The sequence below is a fragment of the Cyanistes caeruleus genome, chromosome 24 (genome assembly GCF_971803275.1).
Source record: "Cyanistes caeruleus chromosome 24, bCyaCae1.hap1.1, whole genome shotgun sequence".
In the NCBI taxonomy this organism is placed as follows: domain Eukaryota; kingdom Metazoa; phylum Chordata; class Aves; order Passeriformes; family Paridae; genus Cyanistes; species Cyanistes caeruleus.
The window spans coordinates 1,667,874-1,693,561 of NC_141724.1; the positions used below are offsets into that span (position 1 = coordinate 1,667,874).

The 25,688-nt window shown below is 52.3% G+C and overlaps 1 protein-coding gene across 25 annotated transcripts in view; it reads left to right on the forward strand.

Moving 5' to 3' along the window:
• Positions 1 to 318: 318 nt before the first annotated feature.
• Positions 319 to 25,688, forward strand: part of NFASC (neurofascin) — a 68,020-nt gene continuing 42,650 nt past the window's right edge. For 11 of the 25 annotated variants that reach the window (XR_015278997.1, XM_086861771.1, XM_086861775.1 and 8 more), the window contains exons 1-7: positions 16,536 to 16,717; positions 17,090 to 17,107; positions 17,942 to 18,047; positions 18,208 to 18,404; positions 19,050 to 19,172; positions 19,880 to 20,050; positions 23,578 to 23,628. Coding sequence is in view for 24 of the 25 variants with exons in the window: in XM_086861771.1 (XP_086717897.1) it covers positions 16,624 to 16,717; positions 17,090 to 17,107; positions 17,942 to 18,047; positions 18,208 to 18,404; positions 19,050 to 19,172; positions 19,880 to 20,050; positions 23,578 to 23,628 (760 nt within the window). In the remaining variant the exon portion in view is untranslated. Of the gene's footprint in view, positions 432 to 760; positions 909 to 16,528; positions 16,718 to 17,089; positions 17,108 to 17,941; positions 18,048 to 18,207; positions 18,405 to 19,049; positions 19,173 to 19,879; positions 20,051 to 23,577; positions 23,629 to 25,688 lie in introns of those variants that run through there. The other 14 variants (XM_086861773.1, XM_086861781.1, XM_086861789.1 and 11 more) reach the window with 7 other exon arrangements.

The window sequence follows — 25,688 nt, forward strand, 5'->3', positions numbered from 1 at the left end:
CCATCAGTGCCATCATTGCCAGCAGTGCCACCAGTGCCACAGTGATGTCGCAGCTCGAGCTTCTCTGTGCCCTTCGCGCTCCTCTCCAGCAGCACCGGGGGCCGCTCCCCGCCCTTGGGGGGCCCCGGAGCCCCCCGGGCCCCTCGGGGCGACCCCAGCGCGTCCTTCCCTGGCCCAGCCCCTCGCTGCTCATTAAGGGCGCCGCTAATGAGCTCCTCCCCCTGCTCAGCCCCCTCCCCTCCAGCCCGTGCCTTCCTCCCTCCCCTGCCTCCTCCTCCTCCTGCTGCTGCCTCTGCCGGGGCGCGCTCTCTCTCCGCCCGCTCGGGAGCGCGCAGTGCGGCGCGGCCGCGCCCGGGAGCGCGCAGTGCGGCGCACCGAGCCCGCCCCGAGCCCGCACCGAGCCCCGGCTGCGGCCAGCTCAGCTCCAGCGGGTAAGGACAGCCCGGGATCGGGACGCACCGGGATGCGGGAAGCTCTCGGGGCCGCGCACGGGGGGAAGCGGGGGGGTCCGCGCATCCTCAGCGCGGATTTGGGGTTCTAAACCTACTCGGTGACCCCCAAAATCTCCCGGGTTTTGCTGTCAGGACTCCGGGAGGGGGGAGCTGGGGCATGTGATGGGATTTTGGCTCTTACGTCACGGCTTCGTGTCCCTGCGTGTGACAAAATCCCGCGGTGGCGGTGCGGGGGCATGGGGAGCGCAGCCCGGGTGGGGACCTTGGGGTGACAGCGCAACTTTGGGGCGCCGAAAGCTGGCGGGGAGCGGCGATCGCTCTGCGGGGAACGCGCCTCGCTCCTGCCCTGTCGCCTTCCCTCCGGAAGAACATCCTGGGCCGGAAAAAAAATCCATCGGGAAAACGCACCTGGCTTGGGATGCGGCGCCGGGAAGCGCCGGGCCCCGGCGGCGAGCGGTGAGTGGCGGGTGCGGGATCCGCATCCTCCCGCAGCCGCTCCCCGGGATCGATCTCCCTCCGGGAACAGGGGGGAAAGTGCTGAATCATTGGGATCCCGGCTCCACGGATGCTCCCGCTGCTCCCATGGCCGCGAAAAGCTCGGGAATGAGGCTGAGGAGGGAGAGGAGGCCGTGGGAGCGCTGGGGCCTGGGAGAGAGGGATTGTTGGGATGGAGCCGGGATGGAGCCGGGATGGAGCGGGGTCCTCCCTTTTCCATGGCCTCAGATGCTCCTTGGAGGACAGGGAGCCGGGAAGACGCGCATTCCATCCCGGGGAGGCCTCTGGGAATGGCACCGAGAGGAGTTTTGGGTGGGAAAACGGTGGTTTTGGCCAGAAAATCCCACCCCTGCCAAAAGTGGGAATGGCCGGCGCATCTTGCTTGGATGGGTTTTGATTTTCCCTTTGGAATGCTGCCTGTGGGTTCCTTCCTCAAGGTCAGGTCCTTGGGATGGCTCTGGAGCCTTCCCCAAAGTCACCCCGGGGTGTTCCCGGCTGGGTCCTGGCAGAGGGGCAGAGCCGAGGGCCCGGGGGATTCGGGAATTGCGGGAAAAGCTGGAATTCTGACGTGCCCAGCAGAGGCCCGGCTGCTTTAAGATGGATCCTGTGGCGCTGTGGTGTTTCCGGGGTGCTCCTGGCAGCTGCCGAGGACAAAAGCAGGAATCCTGTGACTTTTCCAGGGATGCTGACTCCTTTCTTTCCGCCCGTGCTCCTGGAAAACCTCCCCCTCTTTGGCAGCCACCGAGGGGCTGCTTTGTTCCAAGAAAACTTTGCTTTCTCTCCTGAAAGAAACCCCAAATTTAGCGTTTTCTGCGTGATTTCTATTTTTAATTTTGCTGTTTCCCAGTTCCGGGTTGGGCCTTCTCTGCTTTTCCCAGTTTTTATTTTTATTTTAATTTTTATTTTTATCCCTGGTGTGGTTGTAATGCGAATCCAACATAAATAATGCATGGAAAAGCGCTCAGCTGACAGGGAGAAGTTGTTCGGTTGGAAAAGCGACTTTGTTTACAGGAGTTGGGACCTGGGCCTGGCTTTGTGTTAATTCTGGGTTTAACAAAGCTCTATCCTCATCCTCATCCTCATCCTCATCCCGAGGGATTTGACTCAAACCCAATCCAATCATCCCCTCTCCCATCTGATGATTAAACAGGGAACATCCCAAGTTTTCCCACGTAATTGATAAGGATTTGTTTTCCCTTCATTCTCTCCGGGGCTTTTCTGGGGGATAATCCCAAAATCTGCTGGAAAAACTCCACCATGAAAGGTCCCAAAAATGGGTGAAAATATTGAATAATAATGGGAAAAATGAGGATTTTTTTTTCCTGTTTTTACTCCTGGCAGTGGTTGGGATACTCTGAGTAGGATACTTGTGGGATACTCCTGGGTGAAGAGGGGTTGTACCCTCCAATCTCAGGGATGAGCAGGGAAGGGTTGGGATCAGCCACAAAGTGAGTCCGGATCTCCCTGGGAATGGGAATAAGTTGGGAATGCCGTCCCAGGAAGCTCCTGGCAATTCCCAAAATTTTTAGGAAAGGGATGGACACGGGCAGGAGGAAAAGGGGGAATAAATGGATTTAAGGAAGTTTCACTTCTTAATCCCAGTGCTCCATCCCAGCTGGTGTGACCCTGGGAAAAGGAATTATCCATAGGGATCACGGCCCTGGTTTGGATCCTCCCTCCATCCCTGCCACCTGCTCAGCCCCGCTGAGAAAAATTGGGAAGTTCTGGGAGGCTCTAAGGAAATATTCCCTGGATAAAGTCCAGTTTTATCCAGGAATACAGAAATTGTCAGGAATGTGGTGGTTATGGGATGCTCCAAGGAAATATTCCCTGGATAAAGACCGGTTTTATCCAGAAATACAGAAATTAGCAGGAATGGAGAAGTTCTGGGATTCTCCAAGGAAATATTCCCTGGATAAAGATGAGTTTTATCCAGAAATGGGGAGATTAGAAGGAATGGGGCAGTTCTGGAGTGTTCCAAGGAAATATTCCCTGGATAAAGACCAGTGGAGCTCACCTGGGTGGGTGGAGCTTGGAAAGGGAACTGGAAGCTTTGGAATTTGTTGGTTCTGTCTGGAGCTTTGGAATTTTTTGGCTCCATCCCGCCCTTGCTCAGGGAAGGAGGAGCTTCCAAGGGAAAAGTCTAGGATTTGTTTGAGAAATCTGGGAAAATGGAGCAGCCACATTCCCAGGATGTTCCCGAGGCTCTGATTTTATCTGGGAGCGCTCAGCAGGAATTTCTGGATTTGTTTTCCATGTGGGAGTGGATTTTCTGTGGAGCCGTAATTTACTCGTCTGGGCAGCACCAACCTCCCAAATCCCATCAGAAATTCATTTACAGGGAGAAAAACCTGGAACTTCAGGCATGATTCCTTCATTTCTTTGTTTTCTGGGAGCTGTGGAATTCCCTGTTTTCCACACATTTTAGGTGGAATAAATGCAGCTGAATTGAGAGGATTCAAACCCGTTGAGAAAAATCACATTTTCAGAAAAAAACCCACAGATTTTATTTAATTTTAACAGCAAAACCTGTGAGGAGACTCCTAAAAAACCAAAGAAAAAAACCTCTGGCACTTCCATTTATTCCTCGGGTTTCGTTTGCCCTTCCCAAAGCATTCCCAAAACCTGCCAGGATCCATCCAGGGCTTGGATTCCCTTACAATTCTGTCAGATCTTGTCAGGGAGGTCTGGATTCCTTCCTGCCCCGGAGGGAATTCCTTTCCAACCTCATTTCCCTCATTTTCCGTGTTGCTGGATGACTTCTGCTCCAGCTTTTCCATTTTCCCCCCTCTTCCTCAAGCCCCTTCATTCTTTTCCAGGCTATCCAGGATAATTATTGTGTAATTCCAGGGATTCCGGCTCGGAATGAACTTGCTGGAAGTTTAAATGTTCCATAATCCCCTGCCCCCTCCCTTTTCCTTTTTCCTTTAATCCCGAGCTGAAAGAAACCGGGCTGGGTTATTACGGATTAAAAAAGAGGAGGATTTATCCCTCGGCTTATCGGGATCACCATTCCCACTTAATGAGATCGGAGGAGCAGAATTATCCACGGAAAAAACAGGGATGAGTTCAGGTGGCCAGAAATTCCCGACAATGCCTCCTTAGGTTCCTTCGGATCTCATCCCGGTGTTTTGAGATCCAGCCCTGTTTTCCTCAGGGATGCAGCTGGGAGGGAGCATCCAAAGGGCATGGGAGAGAGGGAAAAAAAGGAAAATTTGGGAATTTTTCCTGGAATTCTTCTGCCTGCGAGCCTAAACCGGGGGGTCGGAGCATTCCCAGTTTTCTGGAGGAGCAGCCAAAGGGAAGAGGGAGTTTTTGCACAATCTAGAGCTGATAAATCCCTGTCCTGGATTCTGGGATGCTCCTTTCCCACCTCTGGAAGCAAACCTGCATCCTCACAGGGAGTGGGAAAGCAGGAGAACAACCCCCGGGGTTGGTGCAAGGTGAAGCCGGAGGTTCATTGGAATTCCTGGCAGGTTTTCCGCCACTTTCAGCCTCCTTGGCAGCGGAATTTTGCTCCTTTTCCCAGGGACAGTCGGAATCTGATCCCGCGGCTCTGTCAGCCTGAATCCCAAATTCCTCCTGAAATCTCCTGGCATGGATAGGCCGGGCTGGCAGCTCCAGTGGGAGCGGGAAGGAGCTCCTTGGATCTGTGGAAAAATGCACCAAAATTCCCTTTTCCCCTCGGAACTGTTCCCTTTTCCTGTTTATCCCAAGGATCCCCGAGTTCCCTGAGCTGTGGAACCATGGAATAATTTGGGTTGGAAAATTAAAGCTCATCCCATTCCACGGGCAGGGACAACTTCCCCTATCCCAGGCTGCTCCAAGCTGGCCTTGGACACTTCCGGGGATGGAGCAGCCACAAATTCTCTGGAAAAACCTGGGAATGCCGAGGCTGGCAATGTCCGTGGGTGGGAAAATGATCCTCTTGGATCCGGCCGCTCTCCAGGGTGCTGAAGCCCCTCCTGAGGATTTGGGAACTCCACGTTATTCCCTGAGTTCCCATCTCCCTATTCCCACTCGGATCCAGGATAAAAAGGAAAAACAGGGGCACGTTGGAACAGCGGAATGCAGGGAATGTGGGAATTCCCCCTTTTCCATCTCCAGCGTGGTTTTTAAGCTGGAGTTTGGATGCTGGGTGGTCTCCACAATTCAGGACATATTTTAAACCCCATCTGGGTAAAGCCTGGCTCAGCTGGCCTGAGTTTTATTGGATACTCCAGGCAGTTTTTACTGGATATTCCCAGCATTTTTTTGTGGATATCCAGAGCACTTTTTTTGGATATTTGTGATGGTTTTATTGGATATTCCCAACAGGTTTTGATGGAAATTCAGAGCAGGTTTTATTGGATATTCCTAACAGGTTTATTTTTTGGTATTCCTGGCAGGTTTTATTTGATATTCCCAGCAGATTTTATTGGATATTCCCCCAACCTATGGACAGGGAAATAATTCCAGCCTTCCCTTTTCCCCCAGGTGAAGATCAGTCATTCCCACAGGCTCTTCCCAATCCCACAGGCTCTTCCCTTGGGTTTTGTTTGCCCTTCCTAAAATATTCCCTTGGATTTTAAACCCAGCAGGATCCATCCAGGGCTTGGATTCCCTTACAAACTTAGTCAGATCTTGTCAGGGAGGTCTGGATTTCTTCTTGCCCCTGAGGGAATTCCTTTCCAGCCTCATTTCCCTCATTTCCTGTGTTGTTGGATGACTTCTGCTCCAGCTTTTCCATCTTCCCCCCCCCTTCCCAAAGCCCCTTTCCCTCGGCAATCCAGGATGGTGACACTGCCAGCCACTCCAGAATTCCAGACACAGCCGCATTTGTGGGGGCCGGGATCTCTCCCGATCCCGCTCCGTGCGGGATAAAGGCTCCTCTGTGAGCCCAGCCGGGCGCCGATGGAGTGCGGAGCCCAGGAGCAGCTCCTGTCCCTGCTGGCACCTCGGTGCTGTCACATTCCTGAAATCTGGCTTTGACATTCCCGGCAGACCCGGCCACAAAGGCTCCTTGTTGGGATCTCCTTTGGGATGGGCTTGAGGCAATCCCAGCTGGGAGCGGGAGGAGGGGAGGGACAGGACGGGGCTTTGTGCCACCCGCACGTGCCAGGACACGCAGGGACCTCCTCTGGTGGCACTTCTGATGGGCTGAGGATGTTGGGAATGGTCAGCCTGGAGAAGGGAATGGGGATATCGGGATTTGGTTTCTATGGGAATATCGGGATTTTATTTGTGTGGAGACCTTGGGATTCGATTTGTGTGGAGACCTCGGGATTCGATTTGTGTGGAAGCTTCGGGATGTGAAGGGGTTAGAAGGAAGGAAAATGGAATCTGCAGGAAGAATTGGGGTGATGAGACACAGGAATGGGTTCAGGCTGAGAAAAGGGAGATTTGGGTGGGATATTGGGAAGGGATTTTTACCTGTGAAGGTGGGGAGACCCTGGGAAGGAATTCCCAGAGAATCCATGGCTGCCCCATCCCTGGAAATGGTGATATCAGGATTTGATTTATGTGGAGAATGCAGGATTTGATTTGTATGGAAACCTCGGGATTTGATTTGGGTGGAGTCTTTGGGATCTGAAGGAGTTACAAGGAAGGAAAAGGGAATCTGCAGCAGGAACTGGGATGACAAACAAGGGGAGGGCTGCAGGCTGAAAAAGGGGAAAAAATTGGGTGGGACATTGGGAAGATTTCTTCCCTGTGAGGGTGGGGAGGCCCTGGGATGGAATTCCCAGAGAATCCATGGCTGGATCCCACCCTTGGAAGTGTTCCAGGCCAGGTTGGAGCCACCTGGGATAATGGACAGTGTCCCTGTGGTGGCACCAGGGATCTTTAATCTCCCTCCCAACCCAAACATTCCACGATTCTGCGATTCCACCTCAAATCCACTCAACAAATTAATAATCCCATTTCCTTCTTCCCCTATATCTGGAAAATTCCAGTTCTAGCATAAAATCTCCTAACCCCAAACTTCCTGTCAAAACTCAGCACTCCCCCTCCACTCCCAGAAAAGCTGGAATTCAGCTGAATTCATCCACGTATTTTTTCACATCCAACACCAGAACTGCACGTTTCAGAGCGTGGATTTTCCCCGAATGTCCTTCAAAATCTGATTTTGTGCATCCCGGGCTGCCATTTCCTGCTGACGGCTCCGGGATCCAGCTGCCAGCGCTCCCCAGGGATTTATTCCCGGCCATCCCAGCAGCTGGGACCAGCCTGGGGATTTTTGGTTGACCTCGTCTGAATCGCGCTGGCCCCGGTGACAGCTGCGAGGCTGAGCTGGCCCCAGCCCAGGACAGCAGGCTGCTCCCAAATGTTTGATTCCAGGGATTCCGACTCCTTTGTCTCCCTTTTCCAGCCTTTGTGGACAGGCCTGGGGTTGGGATAGGGGTGGGAATTATTCCTGGCTGAGCTGGGGGGAATTCAGGGTTTTCTAAGTGTTCCTGGTAGGATTTTGACTCGAATCCCAGATTTGGGATGAAGGTAAGAACAGAAACTTCCTGGGAATTCCCATCCATGGATGGTTCTCAGAATTCCTCTTCCAAACCAAAAGCAAGGAGAAAAACAGGGATACCCTGGAGCATCCAGGGATGAAACCCCCCAGGAAGCAAAACAAAACCCTCTTTCCCGAGGGAAAAGCAGTTCCTGCCCTATTGTCCGGTGAAAAGGGGGTTGGAATGGCTGGGATTGATCCCAAACAGCTGCTGGGATGTGGGAGGGCAGATGGCACAATTATATCTAGAATGAGATGGGCAGTGTGGGCTTTGGGATGCTTTTCCCGGGAAACCTGAGCTGGGAGAGGCTGTGGAAGGGATTTGGGAAGTTCTGGGATCCCCTTTCCACTAAAGGAGGGGCTTTGGGAGATTTTGGGATCATTTTCCCACTAAATCTGAGCCAGGAGAAGCCATAAAAGGGTTTTGTGAGATTTTAGAATCCTTTTCCCACTAAACTGGATCCGGGGGAAGCTGTGGAGGGACTTTGGGAAGCTTTGGGATCCCTTTCCCACTAAGGGAGGGGCTTTGGGAATTTTAGGATCCTATTCCCACCAACCTGAGCCGGGAGATTCTTTGGGGGGGCTGTTCCCGGGAGATCCCCCAGCTCTGACCCTGTGCAGGTGGATGTGCCGATTCGGGATGTGCCAATTCGGGATGTGCCCATCCCAAACTGTTCCAATTTGGGATGTGCCCATCCCAAACTGTTCCAATTCGGGATGTGCCCATCCCAAACTGCTTCAGTTCGGGATGTGCCCATCCCAAATTGTGCCACCTCGGAGCGATCCGTGCCACCCCCCTGCTATTTCTGCTCCCGATCTGTGCCACAGCCGGAGTTGTCCTCGGGATCAGGCTCAAGAGGCCATGAACAAAACCAGGACTTGGGATTTGAGCTGTTCAGGGATAATTTTAGCCCCGTGCTCTACTGGAGGAGAGGGAACAGCGGGAATGGTGCCCTGGGATGGAGCTGAGCCCTCTGATCCCGAGGTGTGGGATTTATCCAGTGGTTCCAGCCACATCCTTGGAATCTCATCCCGAATCCTCATCTCAGGGGAAAAGGATCCAGCCCTGGGAGCCAGGGGAGGGGTGTGGGATGTGGTTTTAATCTGGGAAAGATGAAATGGGAATGCTGGAAGAAGAGGAGAGAAAAGTTCAAGGTGCACCGAAGTGATAATTGGGATTTCTAAAGTGTTAATTGGGATTTCCAGAGGGTTTTTGGGATTCAGCCTCGAGTGCTCATCAGGATGAATCTTCCCTTTATCCCTCTTTATTCTTCCCTTTATTTCCTTTCATTCTTCCCGTTATTCCCCCCAGGAGAAATTCCTGGGATCATCTCCAGGGCCAAGAGAAATTTCTGGGGACATTTCCACTCTCCAGAGTCGGGGAAGGTCTTGGGAGTGTCTCCAGAATCAGGGGAAATCCTTGGGATATCTCCAGTCTCCAGGATCTGGAGGAATTCCTGCGGGCATCTCCAGGCTCAGGGGAAATTCCTGGGGGGAATATCCGCTCTCCAGGGAAGATCCTGGAGACACCACCAGGAGATTTCCCAGGGCCACCACAGCTGGGTTCCCAAACCTGGGAAATCGGGAAGCTGAGGCTTCTCCAGGCAGGATTTCCTGGCTCTGGGCATGGGAAAATCCCAAAATCCTTGTGAAGGACCAGTCCAGCACTGGGCAGAGTGACCTGGGGGGGCTGGGAGGTGCCAACGTGGCCTCCCTTGGGAATTCTGCTGTTCCTTCCTCCTCCTCCTCTCCCTCAGAAATCATGGAATGGCCGGAACCCCCAGGGCGGGAGCAGATCCTTCCCAACATCCCATTTTTCCTTCGATATTCCCATGGAACATCCCAGGAGCTGCTTCAGGGAACAAATTAAAACTCACTCGGCCTCGCTCAGATCCTGTCTCGCTTTCATGTTCCCTCTCCAAGAGGCTGGAGCGGCTTTTAATTCCAGCGGATCCAGGGAAAACCGGGAGAAGGAACAAATCCATCGGCAGGGATGGGGTTTGATGGTTTCAAATCCCGAGCTTTGCTCCTCTCGCTGTCCCACCCTTCTCCTTCCCGGCCCCATTCCAATTTTCCAGCCGTTGGAAATCTCTCTGCTGTGCCTGGTGGGCATTGCCCAATCCCAGAAAATCCGGGATCAGCCAAGCTGGAATTATCCTGGCAGTTCCCGAGAATTTAATGAGGCTCAAAGTGGAACCAAAAGGGGTTTGTGGTGGGGGAGGGAGGATTTGAGGGGTCCTGGAGATGGGATAGGATTCAGGGAAGTGCCAAAACCTTGGGAATCACTCCTAGAAGCTCCAAATTCTCAGAATCTCCACAAAAGAGGGAATTTTGGTGGTGGAGATAAGAACATTCCCTTTGGAATGACGTTAATTCCATATTGGGATGAGAGAGCTGGAAAACAGGGAACTGTGTTCGCTCCCAAATATCAGGGTTTGGATACGCGGGAGCCGGGAAAAAGGTGAATCCTGGGAGGGCACCTTGGGAAGCAGAAAAACGGGAATTCTTGCTCCAAAAGGTGTCCCCAGGGCTCAGAGCCTCACCAGGGCACCTCCTCCTCCCAGCCTTCCCTACTCCCAACCGTTTAGTCAGGAAAATGGGAATTGCATATTAATGAGATGCTAATGAAGCCGTGGATGGGATCGGGCGATTCCTCATTTAAAGCTGCAAAGCCGAGCTTTGTTTTAAGTCGGGTTTATCGCTGCTGGGCCCGCCTGATTAGTTCTAATCTCCCGCTGCCCTTCGCAGGGAAATTCCCGCTTTTATTCTCTGGGAAGTCTCTCCCGAAGTTCCTGCACCACCCTCCAGGGAAATCCCGGCCACCTTTATCCCAGTCAACACCTTCCAACAATTATCCCAACAAAGACTCCTCTCCTCGCTCCCTCCTTTCCCCATCTGGTCCCTGATTTCCTGTGGAGCCGGGATACGCAGCCGGGCCTCGTCTGGATTTTTAATTTTTTAATTTTGATTTAAATTTTGATTTAAATTTAATTTTTAATTTTTAATTTTTTATTTTTTAAATTTTATTTTCAGTTAAATTCCCTCCTTTCCCTGCCTGGGGTTGGCTCTTTCCCGGCTGGAAAATCCCAGGATGAGCGATGAGAGCGCGGGAGGTCGGGAAATGAGGATCCCTGTGATTCCCCCCAGCCGAATTCCTCTGGAATTTTCTTGCCGTGAAGCCGAGCCGCCGCTCTCGCAGAGGCGAAAAACCCAACAATTCCAAGCTGGAATATGGGTGGGAGAGCCAGAAATTCCTGGCTGGGAATTGGCAGTGGCGGGGATGTCTCTGCTCTGCTTTTCCACAGGATGGGGAACAAAAGGAAGCTGCATCTGGGAACAAAGCGGCGTCACCCCCTCCGTGCTGGGGACACGGGGACAGGCCCAGGCTGGCACAGAGCGGGCAGTGTCCGGAGCCACCGCTCCATTGTTCCCACGGGAAAAGGCAGGGAAAGGGAGAAGGAAGGGAAGGATGGAGAAAGTCGGAATTATGGATCGGGGCTGTGGAGCCTCGGCGCTTCTCCGGGATGGAGGGGATGTGACATCCCGGCTGTCTGTGGGGAGGACAGGGAGAGGGAAACGCGGATTGTTTGGGATGTGGGAGGATGTGGAAAATCTTAGGGGTAAATGGGGATTTTTTGGGATGTGAGGAGCTCAGGGATGTGGAAAATCTTAGGGGGAAATGGGGATTTTTTGGGATGTGAGGAGCTCAGAGTGTCCTTCCTGGGATGTGGAAAATCTTGGAGTTTGGGATAGAGAGAGGGAGAAGCTCAGCCTGAGCTTTGGAGGGGGGGAAAAAATGGGAGAGGGAAAGGGAGGTGTTTCCCTGCCCTTGGAAAAATGTGTTAGGAAGAGGCAGAAATTTTCCATAAATCCCTGGATTTGAGACACTTTTTATTTGGGATCCAGGGAGGGACAACCTCGACCTGAGCTTTGGAGGGGAAAACAGCCTGATGTGGGAGAGGGAAATGGAAGTGGCTCCCTGCCCTTGGAATACCCTGTGAGGAGGTGGAGATTTCCTGTAAATCCTTGGATTTGAGACACTTTGAGCTCGGGATCGAGAGAGGGAGGATCTCAGCCTGAGCTCTGGAGAGGGAAAACTGCCGGACACGGGAGAGGGAAAGGGAGGAGACTCCCTGCCCTTGGAGTAGGAGGTGGTGGAATAAATCAAATCCTTGGAGATTGTGGGACCTGCCTTGGCGTGGGATAGGGTCATTCCAGAGCAGTGGGAAGAGCACGGGAGAAGGTTTGGAGCTCCCTGCAGCCTCCAGGAATTTGGAATGGGATTTTTGGGCTGGGGGTGATTCCAGAGCAGCCAGGGATGGGATGGAGCAGCGGGAAAGGAGGAGGTTTGGAAATACCCGCAGCCTCCGGGAATTCGGAGCTGGAGCTGATGGTGCAGAATTCCCTCGGGAGCAGGGAATTGGCACCGTCCTCCTCTTGGGAATGCGACAATTCCATTAAAATTCCGTGTTTAAAGCCAGGCTTTGCTGCTCCCCTTTCCCAAACCCCGACCCCAGAGACTCTGAAAAGCTGAACCGGCAGGGCGGGAAAAGGGATGGGAGCAGGGTTGGGATCACCAAGGATTCCTCCAGGAAGATTTTCCTCCTAATTAAACTCAACAACAACAAAAAAGGGAATATTTCCCCTTTTCAATAATAAATCAGGAACGTTTTCCCAGTGGGAATGCCAAGGAGGGGCCTTTTCCATCCTGCTCCAGGCAGGAGCAGCTTCCAGAGGGTCAGCTCCGAGCTCTCCCTCATTCCTCATGAATAATATTCCAAATTCCTCCCCTTTCCCGCACGGATTGGCGTTGCCATGGCCACCAGCAAGGGATGGGATCCCGAGGGATGAGGGAGAGCAGCAGGAAAAGGATTGGGAAAATGGGGAAATCCCAAAAAGGGGTCTGGCATCCTACAGGGATGCTCCAGATCATCCCGCTCTGAGCTTTTTGTGGGATTTCCTGACATCCTAACGGGGTTTTGTGCCTGCACCTTGCGGGATTCATCCCTCCCACACGGAAATTCCGGTTTTTCCATGATCTGAGCACTTGTTCTGTCTTGAGCTTGGAAAAAGGGAGAGAAATCCTTCCCAAAGCCACGTGAGGGAGATTCCCAATTTTCCACATCACCTCAGCCAAGGTGGGACACGCTCCTCATTCCCACATTATCCTGGGAAAAACTTGGAAAAACTTGGAATATTTTTTGGGACAGGTTGTGCCCAGATCCAGCGGCTGAGCTGTGCCAGAGGTGGGATCCTTCCTCCTCTCCTGAATTTTTCATGGAAATCCTTCTCTGTCTTTTACCAAGGTTGGATTCCAGCTCCAATTCCAACGTGCGGAATTCAAGGAATTTGCTGATCCAACCCTCATTCCCAATCCCTGCTCTTTGTTTCCCTCAGCTCCGGGGTTTTAATGGATTTTCACGCTTTTTCCATTGAATATTCCCAGCAGAAAACTCTGGTGGATCGGAGATGAGGTGGGAAGAGTTAAATGTTGAAATTTCCCTTTTCTTTGTTTTTCCTGGACTTTAAACTCCGTGATTTTCCTGTGGATTTTCCCTCCCATTTCCAGCAGTGCCAGCAAGGGGAGATTTGTGCTTCCAAGGGTTTGCAGGACACGGATTCCACCTTCTCCAGGGATTTTTGGAAAGTTTTGGCAGATAAAAATCCTCATTCCATTCATCCCTGGCTCAATCCATCCCCCCATCCTTTGACCTTTTCCAAGGAAACCCTAAATTCCAACCTGTCCTTTTAATTCCCCGAAATCCCTTTTATTTTCATGGAATTTTTAACCACAGCATCGCCAGGCTCCCTCCTGAGCTGGGCTCCTGCCAGCTTCATTATCCCAGAGCCAAAATCTTCTCCCAATTAATTTATTCCCGTTCCGGAGGCAGATGGAGAGGTGGTGACACCGGGATTTGATGACTGAGTGACAAAGGGTGACAATTCCGTGGAGAGCGGGAAAAGTTGTGAGAAATGCCAGGGAATGGTGAGAAAAAGCAGGGAATGGTGGGAAATGGCAGGGAAGGCTGTTGCCCTCCTCGTTCCCAGCTCCAGGGAATGAATAAATTTGGGATTTCGTCGCATTCTTGCGGAAAATGGCCTCAAGGGCTGTCACAATTCCTGGGAAAAGAAGTGGGAATGGGATCGCCAAACCCTGCCAGGAATGATGGGACACACCTGGAGCATCAGCTTTGGGTCACCAGCTGGGATTTCTTGGGAATGAACTTCCAGGGAAGTGTCCAAGGCCAGGTCAGCTCCCAATGGAATCAGTCAGTTCCCAGTGGGATAAATCAATTCTTACTGGGATAAATCAATTCCCACTGGGATAAATCAATTCCCACTGGGATAAACCAGTTCCCACTGGGATCAGCCATGACTGATGCCCTTGGCAGGAGGGAGAGCCAGGTCTGGGATCCAAGGGTGGGATCAGGATCTGCTCTTCCCGTGTCCAAGGGTTCCTCTCACACAGGAGAGGAATTCCAAGTGTCCCGACTTCCCAGGGTGGATTTTCCCATGGGAACAGACATCCCTGGCATGGACAGCTGTGGGTCGTGTCCAACAGGGAAGGGAATTCCAGCCAAACCCTCTCCCAGCTCCGTGTGACTTGGAGGAATGTGGAAGTTTCCTCTCTCTGAGTGTTGCATCCATCCTTTTATTCCCAAAATCATGGAATATCCTGAGTGGGAAGGGACTCCCGGGGACCCCAAAAATCCCACAGTTTGTCCAAATGTCCCCATCCTTGGAGAGGCTCCAAGCCCACTTCCAGAATCCCCTCTGGGGCTGTGCCCAGCAGCAGGAGCGGAGGTGGGAGCCGGGAAGCTTTTCCAGAGGCTCTGGATCCATCCCAGGGTTATTTTTCCACCTGATTAACCCTTGGCTGATCCCAGGGCCAGATGTCACCAGGGAGGGGTGGCCTGGGGACACTCCGGGTGCCGCCCGTGTCCCCCTGTGCCACCAGCTCCGTGGGAGCAGTGTGGGATGGATGGCCCTGGAAAGGAGGTGACATCGGCACAGTGTCACCTCCACCTGTCCTGAGCTGGATTTACTGGGATGGGATTTGCTGCTCCATCAGGAATGGGACAAGGAATGTCCCCAAATCGCCAGCCCACGGATTCTTTGGGATTTTTTTCTCGGGATTCCTGGAAAAATGTTGCCGGAGCAGTCCCAGTGTCCCCCAGTGTCCGGCGGAGGGACACAGGGAGGGTCCTGGGTGGAACCAAACTTTTCACTTTCCCACCTGGATTTTCCCATTTCAATCCCTATTTTTCCCCTCACTTCCTTTCCTTCTTCCTCCCAAACCAGTCTGATCCAAATTAATCCATGTCCTGGCTGGTGCCGGAGCGGGATCTCCCCGGGAATTTCTGCAGGAAGAGAAGCTGTTTCCATGGATTTTCGATTTCAGATCAGGAGGGAGAAAAGAGGGAATACCATGGAATTCTGAGGAGCAGAGCAGGGCTCTGGTGATGAACCAACCCCAACCAACCTTTCCCCTCTCCATCCCTCCCTTTGGGATGCAGGGATGAGGCTGAAGGATTTTTCCTGCTTTTTGGGCTGGTGTCAGATCCTTCCTATGCAGGAAAAAAGCTGGAAAAATGTTGATTTTTGGGAAAAGCTTCTCCCCTGGCATTCCTTCGTCTCCAGCACCCCCAGCTTGGAATGCCCCTGTGATCCTTGTGGCAGCTCCGGCCTCTGTGCTGGGAGAATTCCCGGGAGCAGCCGGGACAATGCTGGGCTGTGTTCTCCAGGACCCACCTACACGCGCAGGAATTGTTCCCAGGGATTGTTCCCAGGGATTGTTCCCGCTGCCCACATCTGCTCCGGACAAAGGGGCCCTGGAGGAGCCTGGAGGAGCCTGGAGGAGCCTGGAGGAGCCTGGAGGAGCCTGGCATTTCCCAGGGGATGAATTCCCTGTGTCGTTTTCCTTGCTCCCGGCCAGCGCTGCTCCGTGCAATCCTATGGATCACCCAGCTGGGGCATTCCTGCAGGATTCTGCCCATGGGTTCAGACCAGAGATTCTGTGTCTGATTCTGTGTGATTTTTACAGATCAAAAATTGCCTGGAATTTCATTTCTTCCTGAATTCCTGGATTTTGCAGCCCTGTTGTAATGGGACCTACGAGGATTTGTAGGGAGAAGCTGCCCTTGGATCCCTGGAAGTGCCCAGTGCTGGGTTGGAGCAACCTGGGGTAGGGGAAGGTGTCCCTGCCCTTGGGATGAGCTTTAAATTCCCTTCCCAACCCAAACCATTCCAGAATTCTGTGATTTTCCATCAGAGTTTGGGCTCAGCCCTTTTCTATTCCTATATTTACAAATATTCCCCAGGAATCTGTGTCAGGAAATTCCGCCTTTCCCTCTCAGCCATTACCCACCCCCAAATCCAAGGAAAATAAGAAATTCCTCACTTTTCAGGCCCAAACTGTTCCTATTCAGACCTTTTTTAACCCAAACTGCCTCCATCCCTTAAAATATCCCTGTTTTTTATGGATTTAAAGCTTTTTGCTGTCCTTTTGGGATCTGCATTTGTTTCAGGAGGGACAAAATGTGTTTGGGTGGAAAACGGGATCCTGGGAGCTTGGATGGGATCTGGCAGCAGTGAGGGGAACATCAGGCTCCTGCTTGGGAATGGAATTGTTTGGAGAGCAGTCGGGAAAGATCCCAATCCTAGAATTCTGCTGGATCAATTCCAGGATTTTTGGGACAACAGGGGGGGGCTCCAGACCCCTGAGCTCATCCCGATGCCCTGAGGGATTGGATGTTCCTCAATAGCTTTTATGCATAAAATACAATTATTATTATTTTTTAAACAGCAAATTATTCCATCCCACGGGCTCCATTTGGATCTCACTGCTCCCAGGAATTTTCTCTTGGTCCCTGGGTATTCCCTCCAGGGCTGGAGCCCAAACAACTCCATAAATCCTTCCAGCAGGACAGCCCTGGGCTTAGGAGAGCTGTTCCCACGTGTTCCCCAAATCCTGGACACCACTCCTGGCTCCATTCCCACCATTTTTTTTGGGCGGAAACGCCATGTTCCCGAAGTTTCCAAAAGGAAAGCGCCAGGATTGGCTCAGCGATGTGACTTTGGGGTTGTTTTATTCCAGCTGAGGACCCCTCCGCAGGTGCCACCCCAGGGGACACCCCAAAGTCACCCCAAGGGACATCCCAAGGTCCTGAGGCCACCTGGAGAAGCTCCAAGATGATCCCGAGGAGAGCCCAGGTCACCTGCGCCGGAATTGCCTTCGCCCTCTGCCTCCAGCACCTCGTCAGCGCCATCGAGGTCCCCCTGGACTGTGAGTTTGGGATTTATCCTCTCCACTTCTTTCCCAAAAATTCCTCACTGGGATGGGGAGGAGGTGGGATGAAGGTGGGAACATCCTGGGTGGATTTTCTCCTCCACAGCTGAGTTTTCCCCTCCACATTTGGATTTTCTCCTCCACATTCAGATTTCCCCTCCACGTCTGGGGTTTCTTCTCCAAATTTGGATTTTCTCCTCCAAATTTGGATTTTCTCCTCCACATTTGGAAGGAAAAGGGTTTTTGTGTAGGGTTTCCAAGGCCTGCAAAAACTCCCTGGATTTGTTTTCTGGCTGTGCCGGGAATGGGGTTGCTCCTGAATTAACCTCCTGTCTTTTTCCCTCTATGCTTTTCCTTTGGGAATAACAGCAAATATCCAGAGTGAATGTAAGTGTTCCCTCCCCTGGGGGTGGCCGTGTCCCTGTCCCCAAAACTGCACGAGGGCTGGTGGTGGCTGTGGTGGCACAAGGGGGACTTTGAGCCACTTTTCCCGCACATCCCAGGGCATGGAGAGGCTGGAGCCGCTTGGGAAGAGCTCCCAGCTCTCTGTGCTTTCCCAGGAGCAGGATCCAGGCTGTGTTTGCCAGGGAAAAGTTGTTCCTGCTGGGTTTGGGTTTGGAGAAAGGCAGGAATTCCCTCCTGGCACCTGTGCCAGGCTCAGCCCCACATTCTGATGAGTTGGGAGCATCCCTGGATCTCAGGGGATGAGGGAAAGAGCCTTGGATCTTCACCCCAGGAGATGGGATCTGCAGTTCGGAGATCAGGGCCGGGTCCTGTTCCGGCCATGCGGTTCCCGTTTCCATCCCTGCCCTCCTAAATTCCAGGTCTGAGCTCCTTTGGGGCCATCCTGGGGGGGTTGGAGCCTCTTCCTCACACCAGGAATGTCTCAGGATCCCTGGCCCAGCCCCTTCGGAGCTGCAGATCCAGGATGAATTCCCACTGGATTCACCCTGCGGGAACAGGAGGCTGGGACTGGGGCATTCCCAAATGAGAGCAAGATATGGAGAGGGAATTGAGGCTTTTTTGGTACCTGAAGGGAGTCCGGACACTGTGGTGCTCTGAGAGGTGATGAATTCAGGGAATTCACAGGAATTTCCGCAGGATTCAACCTCCAGATCACCCACCCAGCAGGGGGAAGGAGCTGAGATCCCAGCAGGAATTGCTGCGAGAGGGCGCAGAGGGATCTCCACCGGTTCCTCATGGATTTCCCTCTCCCTGCAGTGCCGCAGCCCCCCACGATCACCAAGCAATCCATCAAGGATTACATCGTGGATCCCAGGGATAACATCTTCATCGAATGTGAAGCCAAAGGCAATCCCGTTCCCATGTGAGTGCATTCCCAGCCCTCATCCCGCTGTCCCTCAGTGCTCCAGAGCCGCTCCAGCTGCTCCACCCTCCCTCACCAGCCCATCCCGCTCTTGGCGCAGCACAGGTAAGGACCTCACCGGGGAAACGGTTCCAAACCCAGCTTTTTCTTGCCATTCCAGCTTTTCCTGGACGCGGAACGGGAAGTTCTTCAACGTGGCCAAGGATCCCAAGGTGTCCATGAGGAGGAGATCGGGAACTTTGGTCATCGACTTCCACAGCGGGGGCCGGCCCGATGACTACGAGGGCGAGTACCAGTGTTTCGCCAAGAACGACTACGGAACGGCCCTTTCCAGCAAAATCCACCTCCAGGTTTCCAGTGAGTGATTCCCGGGAAGCGGAGCAGGGCCACGGGAGGTTTGGAGGGGAATATCCAGAGTTCAAACAGCTCCGAGTGTGTCCAGGAGACAGGGAAGGAGTGGGGTTGTGGCTGGAGCTGACGGGGAATCGCTCGGGATGAAAGTTTGAGGGATGGATTTGGTGGGGTGGAATTGAGGATATGAATTTAAGGATACGGATTTGAGGGTGTGGAATTGAGGGGATGGAACCGAGGATGTGAACTTAAGGGTGTGGATTTCAGGGATGGATTTGAGGGATGAATTTAGGGGGATGGGTTTGAGGGGATGGGTTTGAGGGATGGATTTGGGGGCGTGGAATTGAGAGCGTGGAACTGAGGATATGAATTTAATGGTGTGGATTTGAGGGATGAATTTCAGGGGATGGATTTCACGGGATGGATTTGAATATGGACTTGAAGACATGGATTTAAGCGGATGGAATTGAGGGGATGGAACTGAGGGTATGAATTTAAGGGTGTGGATTCCAGGGATGGATTTCAAGGGCTGAATTCCTGAGAGTTTTACACACGCCCAGACAAATTTTGTGCTGAAACCAGGCCGGATCCAGCAGGAACCTCCCGGAATCCTTCCCTTCTTTCCTCACTTTCCTTTGCTTCCCGTGGCAGAATCTCCGCTGTGGCCCAAGGAAAAAGTGGATGTGATCGAGGTGGATGAGGGGGCCCCGCTGAGCCTGCAGTGCAATCCCCCGCCTGGCCTCCCCGAGCCCGTCATCTTCTGGATGAGCAGCTGTGAGTGGGGAGAGCCTTTCCCACCGGGAATTCTGGGAACGGCGTCTCCGTCACCTCTGGGGCTCAAAATAACCCTGGGTGGGGTTGTTGCTGATAGGCTGGGGTTGGTTCTGTCAGCTTGGGGTTGTTTCTGTTAGTTTAGGGTTGGTCCTTATAGTTGTTCATGTTAGTTTGGGGTCATTTCTATCAGTTTAGGGCACTTTCTGCTACTTTAGGGTTGGTCCTGCTACTTTAGGGTTGGTCCTGCTAGTTTAGGGTAATTTCTGCTAGTTTAGGGTCATGGCTGCTAACTTAGGGTCATTACTGGTCATTTAGGGTAATTACTGCTGGTTTTGGATACTTTCTGCTAGTTTAGGGTTGTTTTTAATAGTTTAGGGTCGTTAGTGGTAGTTCAGGGTTTTTTTTCTGCTCACTCAGGGCACTTTCTGCTAGTTTAGGGCTATAACCACCAATTTTGGGCACTTTCTGCTAGTTTTGGGTACTTTTTAATAGTTTAGGGTCGTTACTGGTAGTTTAGGGATTTTTTCTGCTCACTCAGGGCACTTTCTGCTAGTTTAGGCTCATAACCACCAATTTTGGGCACTTTCTGCTAATTTAGGCTCGTTTCTGTTAGTTTAGGGCCCTCCCTCTTCCTTTCGGCACGCCACCCCTCACACCCCCCAATCCCCCCGCCATTCCCCGCCTCCATAAATCCCAAATTCCCGCAGCCATGGAGCCGATCCCGCAGGACAAGCGCGTGTCCCAGGGCCACAACGGGGACCTCTACTTCTCCAACGTGCTGGCGCAGGACGCGCTGACCGACTACAGCTGCAACGCCCGCTTCCACTTCACCCACACCATCCAGCAGAAGAACCCCTTCACCCTCAAGGTCAAAACCAGTAAGTGGCTCACTGGGAGACCAGTTTGGCCTCCATCCCATGGGATTTTCCAGTCAGGAATCCAGGAAAGGGAAGAGCGGCTCACGTGCTTCGGTTGGGGTGGGGTAGGGATGGGTTTGGGTGAGGACTGGTGGTTTTTGGGGTGGGAGGGGTTGTGGATTCCTGGTTTTAGGGTTCCAGAAGTGGTTTGGTGTAGGGATTGCCGATTGCGTGTGTTTGGGGTAAAACCGGGAGCGTTTCGCAGATGAGGCGTTCCCCCCATCTCCAGGGAAATGCCAATTCCGTGTGCTTGGGATAAAGCTGGGAATGTTTTGACAGAGGTGTGGCATTGCCGCTGTCTCCGGGGATGTGTAAAATATCCAGAGGTAACTTGAAGCAGGAATCACCAAATCCCAGTGCTGGGATATAGCTGGGGGAGTTTCCGTGCAGTTGGGGCATTCCCACCATCTTCAGGAAAATGCAGGAGTCACCAGTTCCGTGTGTTTGGGATAAAACAGGGAATGTTTCAGCAGGGATGGAGCACTCCTGTCATCTCCAGGGAAATGCAGGGATCACCAATTCCGTGTGTTCGGGATGAATTACAGAGTTTTGACACATCTGGAGTATTCCTACTGCCTCCAGGGAAATGTAAAATATCCAGAGGGGATTTGGTGCAGGGATCACCAATTCCGCATTTTTGGGATAAACTGGAGAGTGTTTCCATATCAGGGAAATTCATCTCCAGGGGAGTGTAAAACATCCAGAGGTAACTTGGACCAGGAATCACAAAGCCCACGTCTCTGGGACAAAACTGGGAGTGTTTCCACATTCCCACCACATTCAGGGAAATGTAAAACATCCAGGGATCATTCCCTGCTTTGGGAAGCTGGAATTGGCCGTGGTTTGCTCCAGGGGATTGGATGTGGAAAAATGGGTGTGGAATGTGGCTGTGGATATTCCTGGGTCTCCTTTGATCCGGGAGGTGTTTCCAGGAGGGTGGGAGCCTCTGGAATCCACTGGGAGCATCTGGAATCTGGTGGGAGCCTCTGGAATCCGGTGGGACCCTCGGGATGGGCGTCCCCAGGTGTCCCCACCGAGCATCGATGAGGGGACACAAGGGGCTCTCTCCAGAGCCTTTCCCTTGGCTCCGGCCTCTTCCGGGGCAGATTTTCCTCCAGGAATGAGAATTCCTGAAGGAAAAGAAATTCCTGGTGCTCTGGGGTGACTCTGGAAGAGGGAATGGGGTCAGTTTGAGGGACACAAGGACCCTGAGCTGTCACAAGGGCTCGAGGTGACAAAATCCTCATTGAACATCCACCATCACCGGGCAGGGGCTTCCACCCATTCCCAGCGTTCCCAGGAAAATCCAGCTGGGAGGTGCTGGCTGTTTTTTGGGAAGCACCAGGCGCTCCTGAATGCTGGTGGGAGGAATTTAATTGGAATTCCCGGCAGCCTGAATGAGCAGGAACGTGATGAAAGGAATCTAGGAGTGATGAGTTTTCCGCCTCGGAGTAGCAGCTCCTCCTTGGTGCAAAGCTGGAGTAGGGAAGAAGTGATTTAAATAATTCCAAGGGGTTCCTTCCCAGTGCTGGGAATGTGGGCAGCTCGTTCATTCCGGATATCATTTATAATTCCGGATATTATTTGTGGATTCCGAATATTTGTCTGTTTGCAGAGCTGGGCAAAGAAAATCCCAGTGTTTCTTTTTTGGGAAAAAACCCAGCAAAAAACTATCTGTGGGGTTTGGAGCCTCCAAGCGCTCCATCCTGATGTATTTATCCAACTCTGGAAGCAAACTGGATGGAATCCTGGTGGATTTTCATGGATTTGAGTTTCCCCCCTCCCTCTCCCCTCACTTGTCTCATACCCCTTCCTTCCCAAACCTTGGAAAATAAAATCCTTCTCCTCCAGTTTTCCTTGGGAAACAACTTCTGTAGGATCAGAGGCAAATTCCACCCCAGGAGCCTCCCAGATTCCTTAAAAAATTTGGAACTGAGGCTTTAATTTCCCATACAAAAAATTCTTTATCCATAGAATGTTGGAAGGGGAGGAAGTTGGATTTGTCCCAAGCTTTTGGATCATCTCAGCTTTAATCCCCGAGTTTGGCTCCTTCAAAAAGTCTTCCCCAGCTCCTGAAAAATCATGGAATGGGATGCAGGAGGAAAATGGGAAGGTTCCGGGGAATTCCTGAGGGAATTTGTGGTGTTTCTCCAGGTTTGGGGAGCCCTTGGGCATTCTCTTTTAACCCCTTGAGGGACACAGGGATTTAAGGCTCTGAAAGTTCGGGAATGTGGCTGTGCCAGGATATTCCCGGGCTCCAAACCGAGATTTGGGATGCTGGGGAGGGCAGGGCAGGGTGAGGAATCCCCATTTCCCAGAGAATGAGGGATTCACTTCATTATTCATGGGAATTAAGGGTCAATAAACACCTCAGTGAGGAGCTGGACACAATCTCCATTAATTAAATTGGAATTAAGAAGGATTTTACAGCAGGCTATGCTTGAAAATTATTATTATTATTATTATTATTATTATTATTATTATTATTATTATTATTATTATTATTATTATTATTTATTTTTCATCTCCTCCTTGCCTTCTTACATCATTATCCAGCTGTGTCCATCCCATGGGAAAAAGCAGCTGGAAAATGGAATTTTTGTAGGCAAAAAACCAGAAGGGAAAAAAAAAAAAACCAAACATTTTCCCCTCCAAATTGCTCCAATTTTTGGGTTTTCACAGAGATTCCAAAGAAGAAAACATTCCAAGGAAGTATTTACTCTACAATTCCCACACTTTTAGCTCTTCCCACCCCTTGGAGAAGGAAACCAGCCCCTTTTCCCGCTGTTCCTGGCTGTGTTTGTCCCGGAAGGTGCCGTGCTCCGAGTGCTTTTGGATCCACCTGTCCCACCTGTCCTATCCCTGCCTGAGTTTTTTGGGAATTCCCAGTGTTCCCCACCCTGTCTGTCCCTTGCTGGCTTTTGGAAATTCTCAGATCCCCCACCCTGTCCCGTCCTTGCTGGTTTTTGGGAATTCCTTGTGTCCGTATCCTGGCTGTTTTTTGGGATGTCCCTGTGTCCCCCATCTTGGATACCTTTTGGGAATTCCTTGTGTCCCATCCTGGCTGTTTTTTGGGATGTCCCCATGACCCCCACCCTGTCCTATCCTTGGTGTTTTTTTGGGCAATTCCCAGTGTCTCCCATCCGGGATATTTTTTGGGAATTCCCTGTGCCCCCCATCCTGGTTGTTTTTTGGGAATTCCCCCTGTCCCAAATCCCGGCTGGTTTTTTGGGAATTCCCCCTGTCCTCCATCCTGGCTGTTTTTTGGGAATTCTCGTGCCTCCCCACCCTGTCCCCTCCTTGTTTTTTGGAAATTCCCTATATCCCCCACCCTCTTCTGTCCTTACTATTTTTTTAGGAATTCCCTGCCCCCTGTCCTTGTCGATTTTTGGGATGTCCCGGCTGGTTTTTTTGGGAATTTCCGTGTCGCCCCCCCACGCTGTCCCCGCCTCCCCCGGCTCTGCTCACGGTGTTTTGTTTAATTACAGAGAAATCCCATAACGAAACGTCTTTAGGAAATTCCCCTGCCATGTACCGCGGTGAGTCCACGCTGGCTTTGGGAATCCCGGCTTAACCCAGTCCCGCCTAACCCCACTGACCCCATTCCCTGCCCGCGTCCCCTCTGCTGTCGCCGTGTCCCCGTCGTGGCCGCAGCTTCGCCAAAATTTTTGGGAGTAAATCCATCCCACAAAACCCCACAAAGGGGGTTTGAGCGAGTTAAACCCAGCTTTGGCGGGTTTGGGGTTTGTAGGATCTGCCCTGCGTGGCTGAGCTGAGTTTTGTCCCTCAGGATTTAAACATCAGATCCTCATCCCTCTTTTCTGTGTCTCCAGGATAAGCATTTCCAGAGGGAACATTCCTGGTATTTCCAGCTGAACTCAGGCAGGGATAAAAAGAGGAATATTTGGGTTTTCCTGAGGTCTGGGTGATTTCTGTGCAGAGAAGTTGGGCAAGTGCAGGGCGCTTCCACAGGCTCCTGCCCTTTGTCGGGACAGGAAATTCCCTTCGGATTCATCCCCTGCAGGGAGAATCTCATCCCCAAATCCTAAATCTGGGCAGGGAATTCCCTTTGGATCCTGTGCCTGCTGGGAAAAGCCCATCCCAAGCTCCCAAATTTTCCTGGGCAGGGAATTCCATACGGATTCTGCCACTTCAGGGAGAAGCCCTTCCCAAAATCCCAAAGGATGCTTCAGGCACAAAAACCCCAGGATGGCTGCACCGGGAATGGGCTGGAATTGTCAGGGATGTGTTGGGATAACAAGAGCGGCAGTGAGGGATTTTAGGGAGAGGGAGATGGGGCTGGTTTTGGGGGCACAGGGAATCCTGGGAATGTCACCACCTCTCCAAAGCCACCACGGATTCCCGCTGCTCCCAGATCCGGAGCTGTTCCAGACAGGATTCCTGCCCTTCCTGCTGCTTTTGGGGCTGGGGTTGTGTGGAGTCAGCTCTGGGAATGTCCCTTGCTGTCCCCACCGTGTCCTGGAGGGAAATCCCTGCCGGAGCCGGGGCCTGGCACAGCCCAGGGCACATTTCCCACCCCACGGGGACTTCTGGGGACAAGGAAGGCGCTGCCAGCTGGGAGCAGGGAGATCTGGAACGCGGGAAGAGCGGGATGTGCCAGGCCAGGGCACGGCCAAGGGGATTGGGATCAGGAACAGGAGGGTTTGGAGGAAGCTGAGGAGCTGGGAAAGGCTTTGCAGTGGAATCAGCCTGGGAGGAAGCGCTGGAATGGCCTGGACAGTCTGGAAATATTTGGAAAAATGGGAAAATGGATTGTCAACAAAATCAGCTTCGGTGGGAGCCGCATCAACCACCTGGAAGGGAGGGGACAAGAGATGGGATAGGGACAAAGGGAATGCCAGTGGAGAGTTTTCCTGGATTGCCCTGGATATCTTTGTCCAGGGAAAAGGGAAATCAGGAAAAAGGGATTTTATGTGCACAATCCCATTCTGTCCCCCTATTTCATGGGTGCGCTGGAGAAACTTCCTGCTGTTTGTGTTGTAACTTTCCCTGGAAAATTTCCTGACTCCAGAGGATTCAGATCCCCCTCTCCCACCCCTGTGCAGACCTGGACTCCAACCCAGGCCTTAATTAACTCAATAATTAATGAGCTGGGGATAAAAATTCTTACCCTCACTCCTTTTCCTTGTTGCTGCCCAGCATTCCTGGAATGACCTGGCTGGGAATGCTGGAGGCTTCGGGATGTGGAGAGGGATGTGAATCCCAAGGATTGGAGGTGCTGGGGGGAATTTGGGGCTCTTGGCTGTTCTTCCTTGGGGTGCTGCTCCCCACGATCCTGGCTCAGCTCCGGAGGCAGCTGGAAAAGGGGTCTGGAAGGCTGTGAATCCCATTCCCTGGATTTTCCTGAGCTTGGGAATGTGGGATCTGCTGGCGGGGACGTGGAGCACGGGAGATTTGTGGGACACTTGTCCCAAATTCCTCTCCAGGGCTGGGAGAACCACAGGAAGTGTCACCCACCCCTTGTTCCCAGGTCTTGGAGTGATGATTCCCAGAATTCTGCGGGCAAACCGGCTGCAGTTATCAGGGGAAAACAATCCAAAAGGATAAATGGAATATTTCATTAGCAGAATTTCCCAGG